At 41.1% G+C, this 23,878-nt stretch overlaps 1 protein-coding gene across 6 annotated transcripts in view; it reads right to left on the bottom strand.

Moving 5' to 3' along the window:
* Positions 1–23,878, bottom strand: part of LOC118810103 (arginyl-tRNA--protein transferase 1) — a 188,267-nt gene that overhangs the window by 18,712 nt on the left and 145,677 nt on the right. For all 6 annotated transcript variants that reach the window (XM_036573645.1, XM_036573641.1, XM_036573642.1 and 3 more), the window contains one exon: positions 9,119–9,239. In XM_036573645.1, coding sequence (XP_036429538.1) covers positions 9,119–9,239 — 121 coding nt within the window. The remainder of the gene's footprint in view (positions 1–9,118; positions 9,240–23,878) is intronic.

The following is a 23,878-nucleotide window of genomic DNA, read 5'->3' as shown; positions in this document are numbered from 1 at the left end:
ACTGCACTTTTTGGTATTTGGTCTACAGTATTTAGGATACTACTGAATATTAAATAAAATTATATATATATATATATATATATATTAATGACGAGCAAATCTGAACGTTTGAATGGTACCTGCTGAAGAGAACGAGGCCATCTGCAGTCTAAATCTGCACTGCAAAGCTGCAGAAGAACCCTTCAGAACCAGAACAGTGTTTTAATGACTCACTGGACGTTTCTTTGACTGCAGTACATGTAGCATCTTCCAAATCAGGTTAGAAGGAATAAATGGGTCCAGTAGCTGCTGGCCGTGCAGAGAAGGGTCAGGATTTTATTAAAACCACTGAGCTCTGCTGATCAGGGGTCTTTCTGTGCTCCTCTCCTGCTCAAGAGGACAGCTTGGCACTCAGTCGCCTCACTTAATCTCCACATACGCTTTCAATAAACACAGCCAGACACACGTAAAAAGAAAAAAAGCAGCCCTGTTCTGACCGCAGACTCACAGCAGCAGCTACTATTCCCGACACAGGCTGACGTACTGGCAGGGCTATGCCTGGCCTTAATCGCATTTAGGCCTTCTGCAGATCAGCGTCAAGGCCACCATAGGAACCATATATAGCAAAAAGGTGGAGAAATGAAATAAATTCTTTTGGAAAGCTGTGCTTGTGTTGGCATAATAATATGTAATATTGGTTCGGAGTACAACCTCACTGCATGCACTATGCTCACTAAAAGAAGACGATACCAAAAGGGAACAGCAGGAAATGGTAGTTTAAAGGATGCCTTGGGTCATGCTAATGGGGCCCTGCCAGACAAACTGGTGTTAAAGTAAGATATACCAGCCCAAAACATTGCTTGGTAACAAAGACACTGTCAAAGGTTGGTGCATTAAAGGGATTTCCATCGATAATCAACAGTTAAGATGCAAACAAAGTCGTTCAGAGTGGTTTGGTGTGAAATGCTCTGTTCTAGAGAATCTAGAGTCAGAATTGTTCACAGTGGTGGTGATAGGAACCAGACGTCCACCTCTAAAAGCTCCCTCACAGAAAGTTACTACACAAAATGGTTATGAATTCACTGCTTGATGTCTGAGACACTGGGCCTTATCCACCAATATATAAGTCTTTCTTTAATTTCGTATCAAGATCCTAAGAAAAAGTCTACGTCAGGTTCATGTTGTGTTCTCAAACTACAGAACTGTTCTCCCCTCTGTGCTCTTGAGTGTGTGTAGATTCTGTTCTTACCTAAAACACTGGAGAATGTCAGTATCTTCATGAAAACTGTGTGAGTGAGTTCTTCTTATGAACAGGTGATGAATCAGGCACATTGTTTCATGTTAGTTTTGAGAAGACTTTGGCCTAAAAAAAAACTTTCCCCAAAGAAAACTTCTTTTTAACCAGATTTACCGCTATTTTAAGTGGTGGTGATAGGAACCAGGGGTCACCATGTCTACAACACATAGCCATTTTATTTACTATCCAGAACCACCAGTGAACCAACACGAGTCTTGAGTTTTATATGGAATGTTGATGACGGTGAAATAGTAGGACACCCTGCACATACCTCTCCACCATGAACGGATTGAGTTTCAGGCCAAAACCTTCTCAAAACTATCGTAAAACAATGTCTCAGACATCAGCCAGCATCAGGGAGCTTTTAGAGGTGGATGTCTGGTTCCTATCACCACCACTGTGAACAACTCTGACTCGGAAAGTTTCTCTAGAACAGAGCGTTTCACACCAAACCACTCTGAACTGCTCTTTATCTCAACGGCACAGAAATTCTGAAGAGTGGATTTCCACTTTAACACACAGTAGGTCACCACGCTAATCAAGGAGATCATAATCAGATTTCTGCAGTTATTCTATCATTCAAATCGTCATGTAAACAGGGTACTCCGATCTAGAAATCCGATTAAGAAATCTGATAAAGAGGCTGGATTTTAGCCCAGTAATCAGATTTCTCAGTGCATGTGAACTCTTACTCTGATTTCTTTCGGATTTCTCAGAAATTAGTAAGCTGAAACCAAAAACGTTCTCGAGGAGATGAAGGATTTAAATATTCTTCATCTTCTAGATGATGTATGTTCATATTTTCAGGCAAAATGGTGCGATGTTTTTAAAAAAAAACGCCACATTATGAAGTTTGAGTTTTATGTTACGTTTAACGTCACGTCTTCTTCTGTGAGTTTATTGGCTGGTTGCAAAGCAGAAATCTGATTACTGTCTGACTCATGTAGACCTAGAGTTTCCCCATTATCTGATTACTCAAGTTTATGTAAACGTGTTGATCGGATTACTGACAAAGTCTGATTTTCTGCAGTTATCAGATTATTAAGTGCATGTAAACACACTCATTGTCAACTTTTAACATTCACATCTCTACACGTTTGACCCTTTAAGAATCTTCCGCCAACTTCTGACCGCATCAGCTATTCTCATTACACTGGGAACGGCTCCCGCACCAACACAAATGCATATCCTGGTGTTTTTCTATTGGAAGGTTGTTTTCGATCCGGTCGCATTCCATGAATTTTCCAAGCCCAGCCTTAGTGGGAATGCTGTATGCTTTGGAGTTCGTATGTTTGTGGGTTTCGTACACTGGGGTCTGAGTAACCACGGCACAAAGGTGAACCACCGGACAATTTCAATGCCTTCAATAATTACACTTGACACTCTCCAACCACCAACTGTTCTTCTCCCAGCCAACTTGGAGAGGGTCTAAAGAAGGGTCTGGAAGGCACGGAAACCGTGTTTAGGTTAGATCCATCAAGCACAGGCCTTCATGCAAGTCTTGAGAGTGAGGCTTGTTCTGCGCTGGCTCTGAGGCTTTGCTGAAAAGTGGGTCTGAAATAGTCAACCTCCTCCGGCCAAGAACAACAGGCCAAGCAGGACTGCAGGCACCAAGAGACGGATTCGCAAACACTATGAGCAACGACAGCCCTCGCCTGACTGCCAGTCACCACCGAGTTGGATCAGACAAACACATATCAAGACCAGAGGCCTGCCGTGTTCTGCAGCAAGACTGGCAGAGAAAGTTTGTTTTCGTGGGTAACTGTCAGGATTGTTTACAGTGAGGCCATGTTCAGTACATAAACACGCATTCGACCAAACCTCAACAGTGGCTTGTTAAATCTAATAACATTTAAGTTTCAGAATTTTTTCAGTTGAAAATGGTCATAAATTGCAATTTTTACCAAAAAAGGACAAGAAGTTATTCTCATTAACATGACAAACACTGGGACCAAATTGGAAAAAAAATGAAAATGACTAAAACGTTAACATTTTCTTTTTTTGGATATACAAGCAATGACACTGGTTAAACAATGAAAAATAACCTGAACGGCTTCATTGATTTTTAGTAACATTTTCCAATCTAAGTGAGCAAATTTACTGCAACACGAAAATGAAATGAAAATAAGAAATGAAAATGAAAAATGAGAAATAGTGATATAAGACGTTTATCTCTTCGCTCTCCTGCACCGCTTTGTCATATTCAAACAGTCTAATCAGCAGATCGGTGAAAATATCAGCTGTGTGGAACAATTTCAGACTCAAGATTTATAATCTCTGTTCATGTGGAGCATCAAGAGTAGACAGTCCCTGCTAACACGCCTCGCCGTCTGTGCACTCGGTTCATCAAATGATGAAAACATTTACAAACCTCAGACAAAAAGCAAAGAAACACTAACAAATAATGGAATTCATCAAACTGAATGAACAACTGTTCTTGAGGACGCTGGATTTCATGGGATACACTGCAATATGTTTTTCATACACAAAGTGTTTTCATTGCCAGCTTTTATCATTTTTTGGTGTCTGTTTTTGGACGAGAGGGTCCTGAACTTTGGTTCTGTTTTCAGATAAGGATTAATTTCAGATTAATTCAGCACTTACACGACACTTGCAGGACACCCTCTTCATCAAAGGTCCAGGAAGCCAATGTCAAAACTCTTTAAGCACCTTAAGGATCTGGTGTATGTGAACTTAATCCGTCCTTGACCCCAGCCCAGCCTCCTTCCCCCTGCGCTTCATCCGACACCAAAATCGCTGATCTATAATGCTAATATTTACCTAAAGAAAAGCACCAGCTTTACGCGCATCCCAGAGTTTTAAAGCCTGATGGTGTAAAAATGGAACCTGAGCGACAAGAGTGACCAAAGTGAAGGTAACGCATTAACACGAAACACAACGAGTCAAAAGACTCCGATTCAAAGAGATGAAGTTTCCACATATTTCAACATGGGAAAAGTTACAATATGTACTCTAGGGGTGATGTCACACTGTAGTCTTTAGTGGCAGTACTTAGTTCACTATACACACACACACACACACACACACACACATATATATGTATATATATGTATATATATGTATATATATATATATAGCTTGTTGTTTTGACCTTTTTAGAGAACTTGAAAGTGCCAGCTAACTTTCACAATGTGCCAAAACTTCATGTTGAATGGACCATCAGAAGTTTCATAAAGTGCTTGGAAAAAAATCCAGTTCCATTAACTTCCCTTCAAAGTTAGGAATGTTCTTCCTTCTTCTGTAAAATCTTGGAGATACAAGATTTTGTTCAGACAGCAGTGACACACACACACACACACACACACACACACACACACACTCTGTCTCTTCTGGACAAAAAATGGGCCAAGCTCAAAATTATAATGGATTTATTGATGGTTTTGACTGGTCCAGATTTAAAGCCCTATAGAGAATATCTGGTCTAGCTTGTCCATGTTTTTCAGCTGTCTGAAGCCTTCAGTACTGAGTGGATCAATACTGACTCGTGTCTGCAAATTTACATGCAAAACTTCATCATTTAAAGAAAGCAAAGTGAAAAACTGTCCCACACTGACTCGCTGCATCTGCTTGTTTAATGATTTGACCATTAAAAGCTTAATGTTTTGCTATTTTGCGCTTTTTTGCCCAAGACTGTTTATTTGTATGCAGAAAGTTTAAACATTCTCGGTCAAATTAGGTTTTGCTGATTTTCTAAATGTAAATAACATCCTCAACAGAGAACACTCTTAAATAAGCGGTAATTGTGCATTAAAATTTATAAACACGGCTTAAAATATACATATATATTAAAAATACATTAGACAAAAAAGATGTATTGTGACTGCGGGCGCCAAACTTCTGCACTTCTTTTCTCTCCTTGTCTGTTGATTATTCTTCTACTCAACTACATCTGATGTTTCAGTGATCCAAATGTATGTCTTTGCTAAAACCAATAAACAAAGTCTGCAAAGAAAAGAAATAGATTCTACTAATTTCTGGCAGCCTCCCAAACCCAGCCAGAGAACCAACTGAGGGAAACCACGCAGGCAAGAAAATGATGGATGAACAGAAAGATGCAGGATGAGAAGAAAAAAAATTGGTGAAAGCACCGCAACCGGTCCAGGGATGACTCGGCAGCCTCAGTTTTTCCGTTCCTGCTGGCGTCCCAGAATGCTCCGCCGTGGAGCTCCTCCACTCTCGACTTTACCTCCCAGCATGGCACCGGCTCCAAGTATGACCTCACCATGTTGACAGAATACTAGTTAAGTGCTCTCACCGGCTCTTAACTGCTCTTAACAGTGGAAAACAAAGGGCTTTGTGTTGGGACATCTACTAAAACTCCTACACGCCCCTCTAACGTCGGCTGGAGCCGTTGGTCCCAGTTTAATCGGAAATATAAACAGAACCTGTGTACGTCTCCGGTTACGTAACTGTCTTCCAGAGCAGAACACTGCATTCTGAATATCCTCACTGCACAACCTGCTAAGAGATCCTGGATGTGACATGCATGTGACAAGCACTGAGTGAGCACAGATGAAGGTGAACTAATACAGATTAAAGCAAGCAAATAGAATTTGGATTTTAGATTCGTAGGGAACTCTCAGGATTTCAAGACCGTCAGAAAAGCCTGATGACTTCTCTGAAATAAAAATACACTTCAGTTCATTTTTAAACTGGAACTTACAGTTTTTCATTTTATTATTCTAGGTATGTTGTGCCGTTTTCAAGGGTCGCAGTTTTGGAGCTAGAACCCCACAACTTGCAGGATCGTAGAGCCTATAAGGGAATGGTGCAGTTGGGCATTTGGGACCAAACACATGTATGGTTTTATACAGCATTCGCTGAAACACAAATTTTTCGCCCAACAGGAAATGAATGGTGGAATGTTGAGATCGCTTACACGTTTCTCATATCTCTCAAAGGACGTCCCTCGTACATATACATACATATATATATATATATATATATATATATATATATATATATATATATACACATAGTAGCACCTTTGCAACCACCTGGGATAACAAAGTAAAGGCCGAGCAATACCTTAGCAATGATCTGGGATACCATAGCAATGTTCTAGCCACACATCTTAGCAACCCTAGTAATACCTTAGCAACCGCATGGGATTCCATAGCAATGGCCAAACAACACCTTAGCAACCATCTGGGATACCATAGGAATGTCCTAGCCACACAGTAGCAACCAGCTGGAATTCCATAGTAACAGCAACAACTTTAGTAACCACCTGGTAGAACATAGCAACAGCCTAACAGCAGCATAGGAACCACCTTGGAAGCCATGGAAATAGCCTAGTAACACCTTAGCAACCACCTGGAATTCCACAGCAATGGCAAAACAACACCCTAACAACACAGCAACAGCCTAACGACATCTTAGCAACCGCTTGGGATACCTTAGCAATGGCCTAGTAATACCTTAGCAACCACATGGGATTCCACAGCAATGGCCAAACAACACCTTAGCAACCACCTGGGATACCATAGGAATGTCCTAGCCACACAGTAGCAACCAGCTGGAATTCCATAGTAACAGCCCAGCGACAACTTTAGTAACCACCTGGTAGAACATAGCAACAGACTAACAGCAGCGTAGGAACCACCTTGGAAGCCATGGAAATACCCTAGTAACACCTTAGCAACCACCAGGAATTCCATAGCAACGGCCAAACAACACCCTAACAACACAGCAACAGCCTAACAACATCTTAGCAACCGCTCGGGATACCTTAGCAATGGCCTCTCCACACTTTTGCAATCCTTCAATAAGTCATTGCTTTTGCTGCATTCAAACTCCGCAAATATTATAACAATACTCTGGTTTTATTGTGAAGTTTTGGTTGGAATTAAAGGGGTTAAATTTTAAAACGTAGTGAAAAACTGTCCAATCGTAATTGTTTCCTCTGTGGTATCTGGGCAGATACAGCCAAGCGAGCTCTCCCATTGGTTAGAATTTAAGGAGCTGGACTGAGTCACTGTAAAACTGATACTCTATTACAAGCTTTAAATAAAACACGGAGAATCTTTTACATGCTCCAAATCTTGGTGTTTAACATAGTGCTAATATAGTGCTAACACAGTGCTAACATTACGCCTAGTGCTAACATACTACTAGAAATACTGAAATAGCTACTGAAACAGCATTACTGTAGAGATGATTTTCTTCCTTGTTTTTGATCAATTTTGATCAACATTTGTATAACTTATGTTTTATAGCACAAACTTTATTAGTCTATTAAATAAACTAATTTATTAAATTTTACTTTTGATTATTGATGAGTCAGCAAATATGCATTGACAATTTGCATGATAACTAATATTTAAATTATTATACGTGGATCTCTTACAGTACAAAACAAGCCTGAAGGGCACATAGACTAATGACTCTCTCTCTCACTCTCTCTCTCTATATATATATATATACACATACAAGAAAACCTTGTATCTCCATTTTTGTCGTTTTTCAGTTTTTGACATAATCTGAAAGTGCCTGTTGTTCTTTACATTGCGTGTAAATTTCATGATGAATGGACTAAAAGAAACGGCCCAAAATGACTTGGAAAAAAGTCTGGTTCCATTGACTTACATTAAAAGTAAAGTAGATTTTTTCCTTCTCCTGTAAAGTTGTAATTTTAGATATACAAGGTTTTCTATCGACAGCAATAGTATACATGCATTTGTGTATATATATAATATATATATATATATAGGTAAGTTTATCTATAGACTTTCTTGTTTATCTTAGCTAATAATAATCTGGAATCTCTAAGAGGCTATGCTTGGTTTGTTATTGTTCAAAAAGCCCATTTTTACTGTTTGGCCTATTTAAAAAAGTACTCTGCTTAGTCGATTAATCGCCAAGACATCTGGTAAACCCGATCACTGATATAACTGACAGTGATACCTCTGACCATACATGTCAAGCTAAACCTTTAGCCCAACTGCCATGCCTGAGGAGTTTCCATACAGACTATTCTGAGTGCACAAAGGCCCTTTTCTCAACAGACGCGTGCAAGTAGTTAATGTGTTTTTCCAAGGAGTGAACAAAAATGATTAGAAATGTGAGAACGAGAGCAAGACAAGGCATCCAGAGAGAGAGAGCGAGAGAGAGAGAGAGAGAGAGAGAGAGAGAGAGAGAGAGAGAGAGAGAGAGAATTAGAAGCAGAGGCACAGAAAAACAGTCAAAACTGGGAAAAAAGAGTAAATGTTCGAGCTGTCAGGCTCTCCCTCTCTCTCTGGCGTCTTCTAGGCGGCTATGATATTATTTCTATTATTATTATCGTCATGGCCATTATCCCTTCAATGTCCGGGAATGACCACAGCACCGACCTCACTGAACTGCCAGCACTGGGTCATTTCAACACAAACAGGCCCTATCAACATCTCGCTTCGCTAACAGAGCATGAATCTGTAAATACAGACTTACAAATCAAGATCCAGAAGAATGACATGCAGGGAGCGTGTTTACAGACGGGCTACTGTTACACAGCTGACACAGTTTACGTGTGTAATGTATTCCCGTCATGGGAAACAGCACACAGTGCTCTCTGCGCACTGATACACACAATTGTGAGTTCTATTTCAAGGTGTTTGACTAATACGACTAATATAGCCAATACAAACAGCGTAGTGAGCTCTTCCAACGTGAGGTCATGGGGTGGGACTATTAAACTGACAAGCTCTCACAATAGCTGCAGAGCCACATCGTGATTCATAGACTTCAAATGAGATCATAAAACAAGCTTGTAGATACATGTAGATAATCTACTGATGGTTTGTAATGGTGGTCAATAGTGCTGCGAGTTTCTGAGAGCTTCACCTGCTCGGCCGTCTTCATTGAGGCGGGCGTAAGCGGAGGTCTCAAGGCGAGGGATGCATCTCTCAATGGGCATCCACACGTAGGTCTCTGGGCACAGCAGGTCTGAAGGCTTGTACTGACCCTGGAGAAAGACAAGACAGACCTGGTCATCAATGCTGAATAAGATCAGACCGTGTTAGGTTTTTGATAACTGGTGGGTCAACGAGGATCTCAAAATTAAGAAAAATGCCTATAGCTGTCACTTCACATCATTCACATTTGCAACAGTTCATCAATTAATCTCAACCTCAATTAAGCGCTTTAAAGAAGAAACGTAGTTATAAAGTGAACAACTGGTTTTGACTTACTGACGAAGGCCTGTTGTGGAAACACATCAGAGTTGTTAAAGGTTTAATATGACCATGGCATGACAAAAAAGGATCGTGCTTTAATACAACAGTTAAATAAATAAAGTAATAAATTAATAAACTGGGCCGTGAACGCGGCGTTTAATATGTTTTAATGTTCGCAGTTCCTTCACCAAATTATAGTTCCTTAACGAGCAGCTTGTTGCTACGTCAGAGTAACGAGCTCCGCCCACTCGCTGCACAGCCGGCAGTTCGTTCTCCAGCTCCTTACACTAAATTCCCAAACTGTCATCACCACTGAGCAGCTTTTCAGTCGGCAGCTGTGACAGAAGAACAGCTAAACAACCTGGAATCAGCCAGAAATGAACCCAATAGCATTTGCCAAACGTGTAGTCTGATCTTCAGAGTCTGACCAAATCAGACTGAGCCATAAAACTGACGCAATATCAAGTTCAGCTCAGTTTTGTCAGTTTTTGCCAGATCAGTATTAATGTTGTTTTGTTACAGCCCATTTAGTTTGGCGAATGGTATTGGTATTTCAGTCCATTTAAGGCTTTCGAGAAATATTTAAATAATACGACCCAATCAATCAAAAGATAAAGGCGATTTCAACAGGTTTTTCAAAATGTCTACATAACTCAGTCCAGCCCACTGAAAGTCATTCAGACTTTAAAATTACATGGTAGATGAGAGCTGTGTGTGTTTTTCTTAATTTTGTGTAATTTCTGCTTTTTTATTTATTTTCTTTGTTTTGCTCAATCAAGATATTTGAATAATTTTTAATGGTTCTTAACAGAAATGCCCTTTTATTTCTGTTTTTATTGCATGCCTTCAGTGGGCTAACCTGCCCTGTGTAAGTTAAAATTAAAAAATAAACACTCTGGGCAGACCTGGTCTAAGGGTCCATAGGGCTGGGCGATAAAACGATAACGATAATTATCGCGATATAACTGTTCCTCGATAAAGCGATACGACATGTTCGATAAATGTTCAATATAATACACCATTCTCACACTTCCACGTTCAGCGAAAACCTTGGTGGTGTTTTCTACTGCAAGGAAAGCGACACTACTCTGCTGTCACCAGGAGAGGGCGCACTTCCGAGTTTTTCCAATTGATTAGAGAGGGAGGGGGCCACGAGGAAGATGAGTCTTAGTTATACATTCCCTGTTTGAGTGGAGCGGCCGGCGATCTGTTCTCCTGTGACCGAGTGTGAGTGACGAGGTCAGTGGTGTAACTGTACTGACCTACAGTGAACTCACCTCTTTCTGTACATCCTAACAGCTTTAGCAGCGTTAAAATCACAATCCTCACAACTACAGCGCTCAGTCATAATTTAGTATGAGTGCATTCCCAAGCAACGAAAGTGAAAGATGATTTAAACGAAAGTAAACTGAGGAAGCTGTGAGGCTTTGGAGAGCGCTAGCTTTCCAGGCTAGCTGTTTTTAGCAGCTGGCTAACTTGAAGCAGCTCCGTCACTCCACAACACGGAGAACTGATGATACTGTAGATCAAACACGACACAAAAGCACCGCTTTCAGTTTAAACGTACCTAAAAGGAGGACTCTGTTTGTCTGATGTTGATATTTTGTGGTTCACCCCTTAAACTACTACGATAGTATAGAGAAATCCAGTCGTCTAGCTGGTGTCTGAATACTGTGATGTCATTTGTAGCGGGGTAGCCGAGCGCTCGGCACCAGCTAAAATAATCTGTTATCTTTCTTAAATTATGACTATTAGAAAATAGCCGTGCTTTTCCAGCTGGTAAAAACAGCTCAGCAGACACTTTCTCCCACTCTCCCATGACAGATCTGTGAAATGTTCCACTGTTTGGCGAGTGTTTATCATGTTCAGACCATAAAGGATAGTTTAAAACACGATATCGATATCGAACAATATGAATTTTGTTTATCGTGATAACATTTTTGGCCATATCGCCCAGCTCTAGGTCCACTGCAGATTCATTTTGTTTTGGTTCAACTGTAAACAGTACAAATCCTCTATAAAAGATAATTGAAGTGTAAAATAAGGTACTACAGTGAAAAAGCTCCAGAAAGGATCTCCCTCTAGTGTCCACTGAAGGGTGAGGGCAGAGGGCAGATGGCCACCTGGCCTTGAGAGGCCTCACTATCAGAGGCCTGTAGGGAATCACAGAGAGGCAAATAAACCCTCTCACTCGCTCTCGCCCCAGAGCGCCCACTCTGTAAACAAGAGGACGCCTCCAGACTTCTGCCTTTCTTCAAAACATACACGCATCAGCACCCTACACGCATGGACATGCACCCACGGCAGGCTATAGCCGGCTTAGCTGAGCGTCTGGTCAGACGAGAGGATCTCCAGAAAGCTTCACCATTACAAACAGGATTTGTCTGTCATTATCCCTGGCTGGAAACTATGTGCCGTGTTTTCACGGGCAGGAGGCCGTGAGAATAGGGGTGCCTGTGCCCCCTTTTCTAAATAGTCTTACTATTCTGCGAGTGGTGAAGGTGAGGTTTTCACACCTCATCTTTATCAATGCCACTCTGTCAGCAGGTGGGAGCAGGACAGGGCCTGCTGGGCCGGACAGACTTATTCAGCACAGCGTTATGACAACAACCGAGGGTCAATGGCTCTGGGGTTCCACCTCATGAACAGACAATGTGAGAAAACACTGACGACACTGTTTCTTGCATGTCACCTAATGAACATTATGAGGCTTAAGTTTGGAATAAAAACAGACAAACTTATTAAATTTTAGTGCCGGATTGTGGTGAAGTCTGTACTCCCCCTCCAAACCCCGCCCCCAAATTCCTCTTGTCTGTGCTTTTTTTAACGCCTGGAGTACAGTCAATAGCAAAGCAAAACAAAAAGATGCTATTGTTACCTAACAGAGCTGTTTAGCTCTTCTAGGGGGTAAGGTTCATTTTAACTGAGCGAAATGTGCTCTACACTCATCTACACTGATAGAGAGATAGATAGAGAGATAGACAGACAGACAGACAGGTAGATAGACAGACACATAGAAGGATATATAGATAGATAGATAGACACACAGACAGGCAGACAGGCAGACAGAAAGGCAGACAGATAGATAGAGAGATAGATAGACGGACGGACGGACGGACAGATAGATAGATAGATAGACAGAGAGGCAGACAGGCAGACAGACAGATATATAGTGATTCAGTAGCAAGGCATATAGTTGCACATAAGCTTACATATACCATTCAGAAAATACAAAACAGAAATAAAAATAGACGGAAATGAGGCACAAATAAAAAATACACAAAAATGAAGCTAAAGTATAAGTGAGTATGAATAGAAGTATATCTATTTGCATATTTACAGGAAACTGGAGTTTTTTGGGGACTTTTCAGCCACGCTAACTTACAGTACATCCATGAGCTAATGACAGGCTTATGTTGATAAAGGCACCAGCGCCCCCTACATTGAGCTCCACCTTCACAAGGTGCTGGACTGGTTTGTTCCCACCCTAATAAATCTATGTCCCTCTTACATTTAGCCCAAAATTAAAAAAAAAAAAAAAAAAGCTTTGTAATCCAGCCTCCACGCTAACATAAAATAAATCCATAATGACAAATCCAACACTGAATGTCTTCTGTGATTATTAATCCATGTCTCTGTGTTAGAGCTGGGCGATATGGCCAAAAACGTTATCACGATAAACAAAATTCATATCGTTCGATATCGATACATATCGCGATAAATGTCAAATCATGATTTCTTTCACGTTTGAAGGCTGATTTTGCTCCTGGGTGGTTAATTGTGGTTTTAAACTATCACTTATGGTCCGATCATGACAAACACTCGGCAAACAGTGGAACATTTCACTAATCTGTCTTGGGACAGTGGGAGAAAGTTTCTGAGCTGTTTTTATCAGCTTGAAAAGCACAGCTGCAATTTTTGTAATAGTCATGATTTAAGAAAGAAAGCAGATTATTTTATCTGTCTGGTGTCGAGCGCTCGGCTACCCCGCTACAAACGCTAAACAAGTGGCCAACAACAGCGCTAAACTCTTTAGTTTCTCAACATCGTCAGCTCGGTTCGGTCGGTCACTGCTGTCACTCCCACCACATCCATGTCAGAGCAGATCACAGTATTCAGACACCAGCTAGACGGCTGGGTTTCTCTACGCTACCGTAGTAGTTTAAGGGGTGAACCGCAGTATATCTGACGCTCGCTGTGTAAAAGCATTATCTGCAGTGTGAATCTCTCACACCAGTCACAGAGTCCTCCTTTTAGGCACGTTTAAACTGAAAGAGGTGATTTTGTGTCTTGTTTGATCTACAGTATCATCAATTCACCGTGTTTTGCCGGAGCGCTGCTTCAAGTTTGCCAGCAGCTAAAAACAGCTAGCCTGGAGAGACAGCGCTCTCCCGCTCTCCAACGCCTCACAGCTTCCTCAGTTTACTTTCAACATGAACCACTTCTTTCTTTCACTTTCGTTGCTCGAGAGTGCACTAATACTAAAATATGGCAGTTTGGCGCTGTAACACGGCGCTGCAGATGTGATTTAACACCGCTAAAGTTGTTAGGAGGCACAGAAAGAGGTGAACTCGCTGTAGGTCAGTACAGTTACACCACTGACCTCGTCACTCACACTCGGTCACAGGAGAACAGATCGCCGGTCGCTCCACTCAGACAGGGAATGTATAACTCCGCGTTTCAGCCGTTGCTAAAGTATATTTGGCGACCCTTTTTTTACTCGTGGCCCCCTCCCTCTCTAATCAAGTCGAAAAACTCGGAAGTGCGCCCTCTCCTGGCGACAGCCGAGTAGTGTCACTTTCCTTGCAGTAGAAAACGCCACCAGGGCTTTCGCTAAAACGTGGAAGTGTGGGAATGGTGTATTATATCGAACATTTATCAAACCTGTCTTATCGATCTATCGAGGAAAAGTTATATCGCGATACCTATCGTTATCGATTTATCGCCCAGCCCTACTCTGTGTTGAAGAGTTATAGTTGTTAGGCTTCCACTGATGCCTTGGGTCAAGTCTATTGACCGGTCAGAGACGGTGTTCTTGACTTGCCAACAAATCAGAAGCTGTGCTCCTGACTTGTGGGGCAAAAATAAAAGTAAGTCTCTATCATGCAGCGTTCCTGAGATATTTACTCTTTTATGTACAACATCCTTTGATGTCACATACAGAGAGAGTTAATTTAATGATGGATTAATTAGACAAACCAGGTACTGGATCATAACTGTGAATACTGGACTTCTTCCAGGAAGGCTTTGGAAATGGTTAAGCTAACACACACATATCAAACAGCAGTGGATTTGTTTATTTGTATTTATTCTGAAGTGTTTAGTCTCTATAACTAAATGTTTGCTGCCCAGATAAATACCTATACCTGTGATTCTTTCAGCCTGAGACTTTTGCCCAGTATTGTATGTAACCTATTTCTCCTAGAAACACTTGTTTTATTATTAAGCTCTGCTTTCAATTTGCTTTTTCCCTATGTAGCACATTTCACAGGAGACATCACTGAATTTTCTTTACCCATAAACTAACAGAACTAAATGTTTAAGGAGAAACATCCTGACAGCAGCTTCTAAAGCTCTACATGTTGGTGAGAGAGTAGCTACAACTACCGCAGGCCTCTTTGGGAATGCTAAACACACCAAACATCTCTCTCCCACTTTCCGCTCCCCTGCAAACGTGTCTGCAGACAACAACCTGGAGCATGGATGAGTAAGAGGACAGAAGGTTTGTGAGGGAGGGATGATGCCAGTAACTAGCCTGTGGACATGCTTCCTGCACTCAGAACCGTGACATGAGGGAGAGCCGGCCTGTTCCAACAGGTCTGGAGCCGAAAGCGAGGGGAACAAACGCCCCCCTCATACAGCAGTGAAAAAAACACTAATATTAAAAATGTACTTTCCATAAATGCAGAATCAAATGTCAGATTCAGTGCTACCTTCCCAACATTAACACAGCTGATGAGGGGAAAACTAGTCTCGACACTGAGTTACTGTCTGGTAATTTTCATTTTGGAAGTAAAGTCAGAGACCAACTTTCATTTATTTAATTCCCAGTCAAAACAGCCAAGAACGAGTTGTTCATTTATAGCATCAGGTAAAAAAGCAGAAAACATATTTAACAGAAAACGACACAGAAGCCTCAACATCCTTTCCCTTCATTCCAGCTTCCATTCTTTTCAGGAGACTCACTTTCAGTTCCTCAAAGAATCTGCAGACTCACCTCCAAAGTTCAGTCTTAGAAGCTGGTTGATCATTTTCTGAAGTAATCAAACACATTCAGTAGTGTTGAGGTCTGGACTCTGGGGTGGTCAGTCCATCGTTCAGCTTCTTCGTTTGGTGTGTCCGTCTCCTTTTCTCAGTGAGGTTCTTCTTGATCAGCTACACATCCTTTCAGACCCACAGCGCTGAGTCATCTTCTCACAGTGGAAGGATGGACAGAAACACCTGTGGATGTTTTCAGATCTGAAGCAGCTTGATTTTCTCCTCTCTCTCAGAGATGAAAGCTTTAAGTGCTGTTTATCTGATGGGGACAGTTTTGGGGTCGACCAGCTCTTCCAGGTGGTTGTTAGGAGCCACATTTTCTCTGTAGCTTTGTCATTTTTTGAATTCCAGTTTTGGAAACTCTTGTTTTTTTAACTTTGACTGTCTGATTCTTTATGTAAGTGGATCATCTTGTACCTCATCTACTCAAATATCTGCTGAAAAATGAATAACTTGCCCTTAACGGCAGTTTTGACAGGAACTAACACAATTAAGGGGTGGTAATAATGATGTACTAATGAAGCAGCCGGTAAGTGTACACAGTAAAAACCCAAGCAACACCGCTGTGCTTAATGTTCAATGCAATGCTGGTTGGTCCCAAACAAAATCTGGTCTAATATTTAATTTCTGTTGTGCAGCAGTCAGTAACTGTACACATGCAAAGTGCACATATATGGAACTTCTACAAGCCTGGTTGATATCTAAAAATAAATAGCAAGATATGTTCTTGCTAAAAAAAAACTTAATTGCTGATCATATCAGTAATTAAGATTTTTTAACAAGAAAATTATAACAAGATTATATTGTTACCCCCCACCCCCCACCCCCCTGCAAACACACGGTCCACTGCAGCTTCAAATTCCAGTTTTTGACTTGCTCCTTCTTTATGCAAGTGGACTCTCTTATGTCTAATCTCCTCAGAAACATCTCCTAAAAATGAATAACTTTTTCTAACGGGGCTGGAAATTAAATAAATGAAGGGCGGCTCTCTGGCTTTTGCACAGACTGTACATAGAACTTCAACAGAGATTTATCTAAGGAAACTCATTAAAAGTGTTTGGTCAGTCAGTTTATGGTCATTTTTTCAGTAATGTTCATGAAGCTGGTCTCTTGAAATATTTAAGTGCTGCTTATCTGATGGGGGCAGTTTTGGTGTCTACCAGGTCTTCCAGGTGGTTGTTAGGAGCCCATTTTCTCTCCACTTTTGGAAACTCCTGTTTTCTCCACCTTTCTCCTTCCTTATGCAAGTGGATTATCTTATGACTAATTTTCTCAGAAACATCTCCTGAAAAATAATTAACTTAGGCATAACGGCTGCTGATATACCGTGTACCCCCACAGCTGACTCACTGAGCTAATACTCAGTGCTGAGGTGGGACCGTAAATAGCGTATTAGAAGAGGCTGCTTCAAGGAGTCATGGAGGTTCATGAAGAAGAAGGAACTGGCTAAAAAAAAGCAGAAAGATGGAGTCTGGCTGCTCATTATCTACACTCGTCTGTTCCACTTCCTTCACAGCTCAGTTGGCCACACGTCCAGAGGCCGAGCTCAGCGCCGCCACCACCACCACAGGCGTTCTCCTGCTCATATTGCTGTCTTCTGCTTATTCTCACAGACGTTGGCTTTTTTTTGCAAGGGTTCATGCCAAAGTTCACTCCTTTAGAGCAACGTCTGGGGTTTCACCGGTCAGGCCAAAACCTTTCTGGCACTCTGAGTCAGTCCTAATTATACTCTGGTCCATTTGTGGAGATGATAGCTGTATCTCAGTTGATAGCAGGAGGCATCAGAGGGCTTTGGAAAAGGAACGAAGTTTAAAAAAAAATGGACAGAGAGACGTTTGGCGCGATTCTTTTGGAGTCCATAAATCAATGGGTTCCACTAGCTCAGCAGAGCTCTGTCAGAAAAGGGAGGACGTGATAATAAAGGCAGAAGTCCAGAAGATCTTCATTTTTTTTTGAAAAGTATAAAGGCAGAAAGCTTGGTCACGCGCTAATCTCTCCATCAAATCCTCAGCCAGTTTTGCCTTGTGATTAGGAGCTGAGGAGGCAGAGCTCATCAATCACAAGTTAATGTAAGGATAGAAGTGGAATATGGGAATCAGTGGGATCGTCTGAACGAACAAACTGCAAACCGAAAATAATCTCGACTTTTCTGGGGCCGTTTCTCATTTTCCAAAGTTGATTAAATAGAACGGTGTGACCCTCGGAGCTCCATCCATCTTCTCCACCTCTTTCCATTCACTTACACAGCAATGAAGGGAGCGATGACAGACAGACCGCCCTCTTCAAGGCTCATTAACATCCCCATAGCAAAGCAAAAGAACGACGAAGTGAAGCAAAATTTAATTTTGTTTGTGTAGCACCTCTCATACATAGTGCTTGGCTTACTTCACAAAAGCGACTATTCAGTAAGATAAAAACAAACCAGAGGAGAAAAAAAAAGATCTCACACTGATAAAATGTGGATAAGGTTGGTGGTAACCCAAGGGTATGGGAACAAGAGCTGGAGGGATGGCTAAAAAGAAGGAGGGTGGGATCTGATGCAGATGAACGCGAGGATGGAATTTGGGGCTCAGGCAGGAGGGAAGTGGTGCGTAAGTTAGCTCTTATCATCTGGGCATCTGTGACGCTACCACTATGTTTTAGAGAGCTTTTAAAAATCTGACAGGTCACGGTCCGTGTGAACGTGCGCTTAATTTATCGTAAGAGTATGCTGTACGAATCACATTACATCTCAGTCTACGGAAAAAATACATATTTAACAGAAAATCACACAGAAGCCTCAACAACTAACACTAATCTCAGCTGTCTGAGTCAGTGAGTCACTCTTCCCCTTTATTCCAGCTTCCATTCTTTTCAGGAGACTCACTTTCAGCTCCTCAAAGAATCTGCAGACACACCTCCAAAGTTCAGTCTTAAAAGCTGGTTGATCATTTTCTGAAGTAATCAAACACATTCAGTGGTGTTGAGGTCTGGACTCTGGGGTGGTCAGTCCATCGTTCAGCTTCTTTGTTTGATGTGTCCGTCTCCTTTTCTCAGTGAGGTTCTTCTTGACAGCTACACATCCTTTCAGACCCACAGCGCTGAGTCGTCTTCTCACAGTGGAAGGATGGACAGAAACACCTGTGGATGTTTTCAGATCTGAAGCAGCTTGATTTTCTCCTCTCTCTCAGAGATGAAAGCTTTAAATGCTGTTTATCTGATGGGGGCAGTTTTGGGGTCGACCAGCTCTTCCAGGTGGTTGTTAGGAGCCACATTTTCTCTGTAGCTTTTAGTTAATTTTTTTTTCGAATTCCAGTTTTGGAAACTCTCGTTTTTTAACTTTGACTGTCTGATTTTTTATGCAAGTGGATCATCTTGTACCCCACCTACTCAAATATCTCCTGAAAAATTCCAGAGTGGAATTATTAATTACTAATTAATTACTTACTTAATTATTTACTTACTTACTTACTTATTATATACTTACTTAACGGCTTACTTGTCAACCATTGGCCTAACGTGCACCCAATAAAATAGCCAAAAATAAATAACTTAAAGGATGTTTTGACCGAATAAATGAAGGGTGGTAATAATGTAGGTGTGCTAATAAAGGTACATGGTAGGTGTTTCCGATAAAATGACCAGAGAAGTAAAGGTAAAATAAAAATACACCTAATAAGCAGAAGAGTAGAGAGTATTAACATCCATCAACAGCTGAAACTCACTCAAACTCCAAAGTGTCACCTCATTTCTCTCACTTGCACTGGAAACAAAGCGCCGATGTTGTTTCTCAGACCAGAAGAGTCAACCAACGGCTAAAACACACTGAAGTTTTAGTGTCACCTCATTTCTGTCTCTGAAAGGGGCCGGCCCCCAGGCTCATACCTGAGATTTATTTGAAAGGCAATTAATCAGGAACATAAATCCTCCACCTCACTGCTGGCCTGGAATCCTTGTGAAAGACAAAACCTCCCATTGCAGCTCAGCTTAAAGCCCCAGGCCTGTGTGCACTCGGGACCCTGAAGAACTTCCTAAGAACTGATCTGTGATCAGAAAGCCCCTGCTGAAAACTTCGCCCGGTAAGACGAACTTCAATATTGATCACAAAAAGGCACCCAGGAATGTGTGCTGCCTTCAAGGAGAACTCACTGAAGGTTATGCATGCAGAGGCTGTCCTTCTGTTTCACCCAACACACGTACTGTGGGAGCTGAGCGCAGTGCATGCTTAAAGAGGATAACACCAGCAGAACTACCAAAGGAGAGTGCAGGGGGCCTTTAGCAATGACCACAGCTATCGTGGGTTTTCCAAGATGTGGGTCCTTTAATACATTTTAATTAGGGAATTTAATAATGAAGGTGCACCACCTTCAACTTTCAAGTGAAAAAATGGATGTGCTGATCTTCTTGAAAAAATAAACGTTCTAAATCATTTTTACATTTAATTAATGAAAATAATCACATTTAAATCACAATCACAATATTGGTCCTAAAAATTTAAATTAGATATTTTGCCTAAAACGTTCAGTCAGTACAAATGATTAATCAATATTGATGAAAAGTTGAAATTGCCTGATTATGATTGTTTTAGACTGCAATATATCATTTAAACTGATGCTAAACGCAAAAGGATGGATTATTCCTGCAAAATTAGCCGATATATGATTTTCTTGCAATGCAGCCAATGCAGTGAAAGCAGTTAGTGAGTGCGTTTACATGCACTCAATAATCCGATCATAATCAGATGTCTGCAGTTACCTGATTTTTCAAATGGTCGTGTAAACACCATACTCCGATCTAGAAATCTGATTAAGAAATCTGATAAATAAGCTGGATTTTTAGCTCAGTAATCAGATTTGTCAGTGCATGTGAACTCTTACTTTGATTTCTTTCGGATTTCTCAGTCTGCGTATGTGTGAAAGCGGACGGCGGTACCGGAAATAAGTGAAACAGAATCCTTGACAAAATGAGGAATTTAAATATTCTTCATCTTCTAGATGATATATGTTCATATTTTCAAGTAAAGTGGTGCGAAGTCAGCATGAAGTTTGAGTTTTACATTTGGTTTACATCACGTCTTCTGTGAGTCTATTGGCTGGTTGTAAAGCAGGCATCTGATTATTATCTGACTCATGTAGACCTGGAGTTTCCCCATTATCTGATTACGGAAGTGCATATAAACTTGCTGATTATGTATTTTAACATTTGTTTAATAATTCCATTCATAGTCTCTGTGAACTTTGAACAGAGACACTTACAGCCCATATCTTGAAAACCAATTGTGCTAACTTTTTTTTTTGTAATAAAAGAGTTGAATGTAGTATATAAACACTGTTAAAGCTTCAACACACCAGTCACTCAGTCCAAAGTGCAAAAAACACTAACCTGCAAAAACAGCTGATTTTAAACGTTATGCGATGTCATGGAAAACAACCCGTTTACACAAAACCTCCAATTCAGTCTATAGAAGTTTAGCCCCTCCCACTAACGCTGACGTTATAAGGGGTGTTTCAGCCTGAACTGCTTTTTGAATGAGGCTCAATACAGGACACCAAATCAGAGCAGAGCTCATTTACATGTATCAGTCTCAAAGGCAGAGTAACAAACAGCCTTTTAAACTGTAAGGGATAAAGGTTGAAAAAAGGCCATGTAGGAATGAATTTATTTGCTTTTTGGTACATAAAACCACACAAACATTAGTAGATCTCAAGAAAAAAGATAAAACACAAAAAAATGTAAGAAAAGCGGCCCTTTAAAGTTAAAGTTGTCATTTAAAGTGATGCCAAAAACAAAAAAAAAAAAATTGTTTCCCTAAAGAACTTCCAATGAACTCATTTTTGGAAATGAGGTGTGTAAACATGAAGAACATTTCAAAGGTTTGAATGCCTTCAACATAATTTAAAGGCTCTTGTTAGAAACCCTTACATTAGTGTAGAACATTTACATTAAGAAGAAGGTTCTTTACACTTCAAAAGTGGAAGCCAAAAGTGGCTCTTCTGTGGCAACTGTATGTGGCACCTTTATTTATTTTTTAAGGGCCCATAATCAACAATTTTCTGGCATAAGGTCCACTTAATGACATCTGTGTGGTTTTACTGTAATTTCTACATGACTGTTTTCCAGCCTCTCTTTATCCCTTACAGTTAAACAGGTTGCTTTTGTCACTGTGCCTTTAAGACTGATATATGTAAATGAGCTCTGTTCTGACTGGCTGTTCTGTATTGTGCCTGATTCAAAAAGCATGGCTGCTTATAACACACTCCTTATAACTTCAGTGAGTGTGAGCAGCTAAACTCAGACAGGCCGAAAAGGCACTCATATCTAAATGAGTTGGTTTTTGTGACGTCACAGACACAACGATTTCAAACCAGGCTGTTTGTGCTGCCTTGTTTCCATATATGGACAGTATGGGCCGTTTTGAAACTTTAACAAATGTTTACAAACCACATCAAACTCCTTTATTTCAAAAAAAAGTGGGGAACATTTTGGACCCTTTAAAGAGTGCAGGGGTGAACACAGAGCAAAATGGGAGCCCAAACCCAAGACCTTCCAGCCCTGCCCCTCCTACCACGAGTCAGGGAGGGTGTCCATGTCTCACTGGGGGAGGAGCTGGCCTTTTTCAAAACTGTTCTCCACAATTTCATGCACATCTGGGGCCTATTTCCTCCACGAGTCTCCCTTTTCACATTACACACACACACACAACAGCAAGACAGAGCTCATGAGTCAACGAGAGCTCGCTGTGGAACCTGCAGAGAGTCTAAATGAGTGGAATTCACTTATAAACGGAGGTAAACAAATCTAGATGCGTTAATGACAGGAGGGATCGCTCCTACCTCACCATCCATTAATCAAACACCAGCCCAGGCTGAGGCACAAAAACAAACTATAGACAATGAGGTCAATTCTACACCCTTAATGACTACACATCACGTTCTCGACGCTAAATGTCACTCAGAACACACTGAGATCAGGCTGTAGAATAGCAACCTGTCTAAACATTTACAGTGCCGCGCAGATTCGCCTCCCCTACGTGGTCCCGAACAATAGCCGGCCTATCCCTCCTGACATAAAGGTGAAGGACTTTCGACGCAAGCCAAGAGCACACAGTGAAAAACAACAAGGATACGCTTCTGCACAAAGACACAGACGCATGTGCTCACTTGCCCATGAGTGCTCTCGCCCCAGGCGCTAACCCGCAGACAAAAGGGGACAAACACTGTTGCCATGTTGCACCCTTCATTTAAACTGAAATAAACACACAGGGCTGACATGTATGACTGAATAAGAAAGTGCAACAGGCTGATATAAGATCAGGTAGCTTTAAGCTGCTGTTAATCAGGGACAGGGAAAAAAACTAATCAATTAATTTTAAAAATCTGTTTCACGACACTTTGGATGAGAGAAAATAAGAGGACACACAGATTCTCACCTTACATTCTGGGCTCACCTTAAGGCGCTCGTTTCATAGCAGTGAAGTATCTAATATACATACACTATATGGCCTAAAGTATGTGGACACCCCTCCTAATTACTGAGTTCAGGTGTTTTAGCCATTAATAACAGGTGTATAAAATCTCCACAAACACTGGAAGTAGAATGGGTCGTACTGAAGAACTCAGTGTCTTTAAACATTGTACTGTCATAGATGCCACCATGAAATGGGTTTCCATGGCTGAGCAGCTGCAGACCAGCCCAAGATCACTATGCGCAATGCCAAGCGTCGGCTGGAGCGGAGTAAAGCACACCGTCGCTGGACTGTCTCGCCCCGGCGCTAACCCGCAGACTAAAGGGGACAAACACTGTTGCCATGTTGCACCCTTCATTTAAACTGAAATAAACACACAGGGCTGACATGTATGACTGAATAAGAAAGCGCAAAGCTTGAACAGGCTGATATAAGATCAGGTAGCTTTAAGCTGCTGTTAATCAGGGACAGGGAAAAAAACTAATCAATTAATTTTAAAAATCTGTTTCACGATACTTTGGATGAGAGAAAATAAGAGGACACACAGATTCTCATGTTTCCCAATTATTGAAATCATATTTTTCATATGTTCTAAGCAAAGCTGTCAAAATAACATTGGAAATTAGGGCATTTGTCCAATTCAGTGACAAAATCTGTGTGTTTAAAGCTTCTGCTTGGACTGTGAGAAGCAAAAAGTGCAACCAGCTTCTAAGACTGAGCCGTACT

This window comes from Colossoma macropomum, unplaced genomic scaffold (genome assembly GCF_904425465.1).
Source record: "Colossoma macropomum unplaced genomic scaffold, Colossoma_macropomum, whole genome shotgun sequence".
In the NCBI taxonomy this organism is placed as follows: Eukaryota; Metazoa; Chordata; class Actinopteri; order Characiformes; family Serrasalmidae; genus Colossoma; species Colossoma macropomum.
The sequence above is the reverse complement of the archived record's forward strand: the minus strand, read 5'-3'. Positions and strand labels throughout refer to the sequence as shown.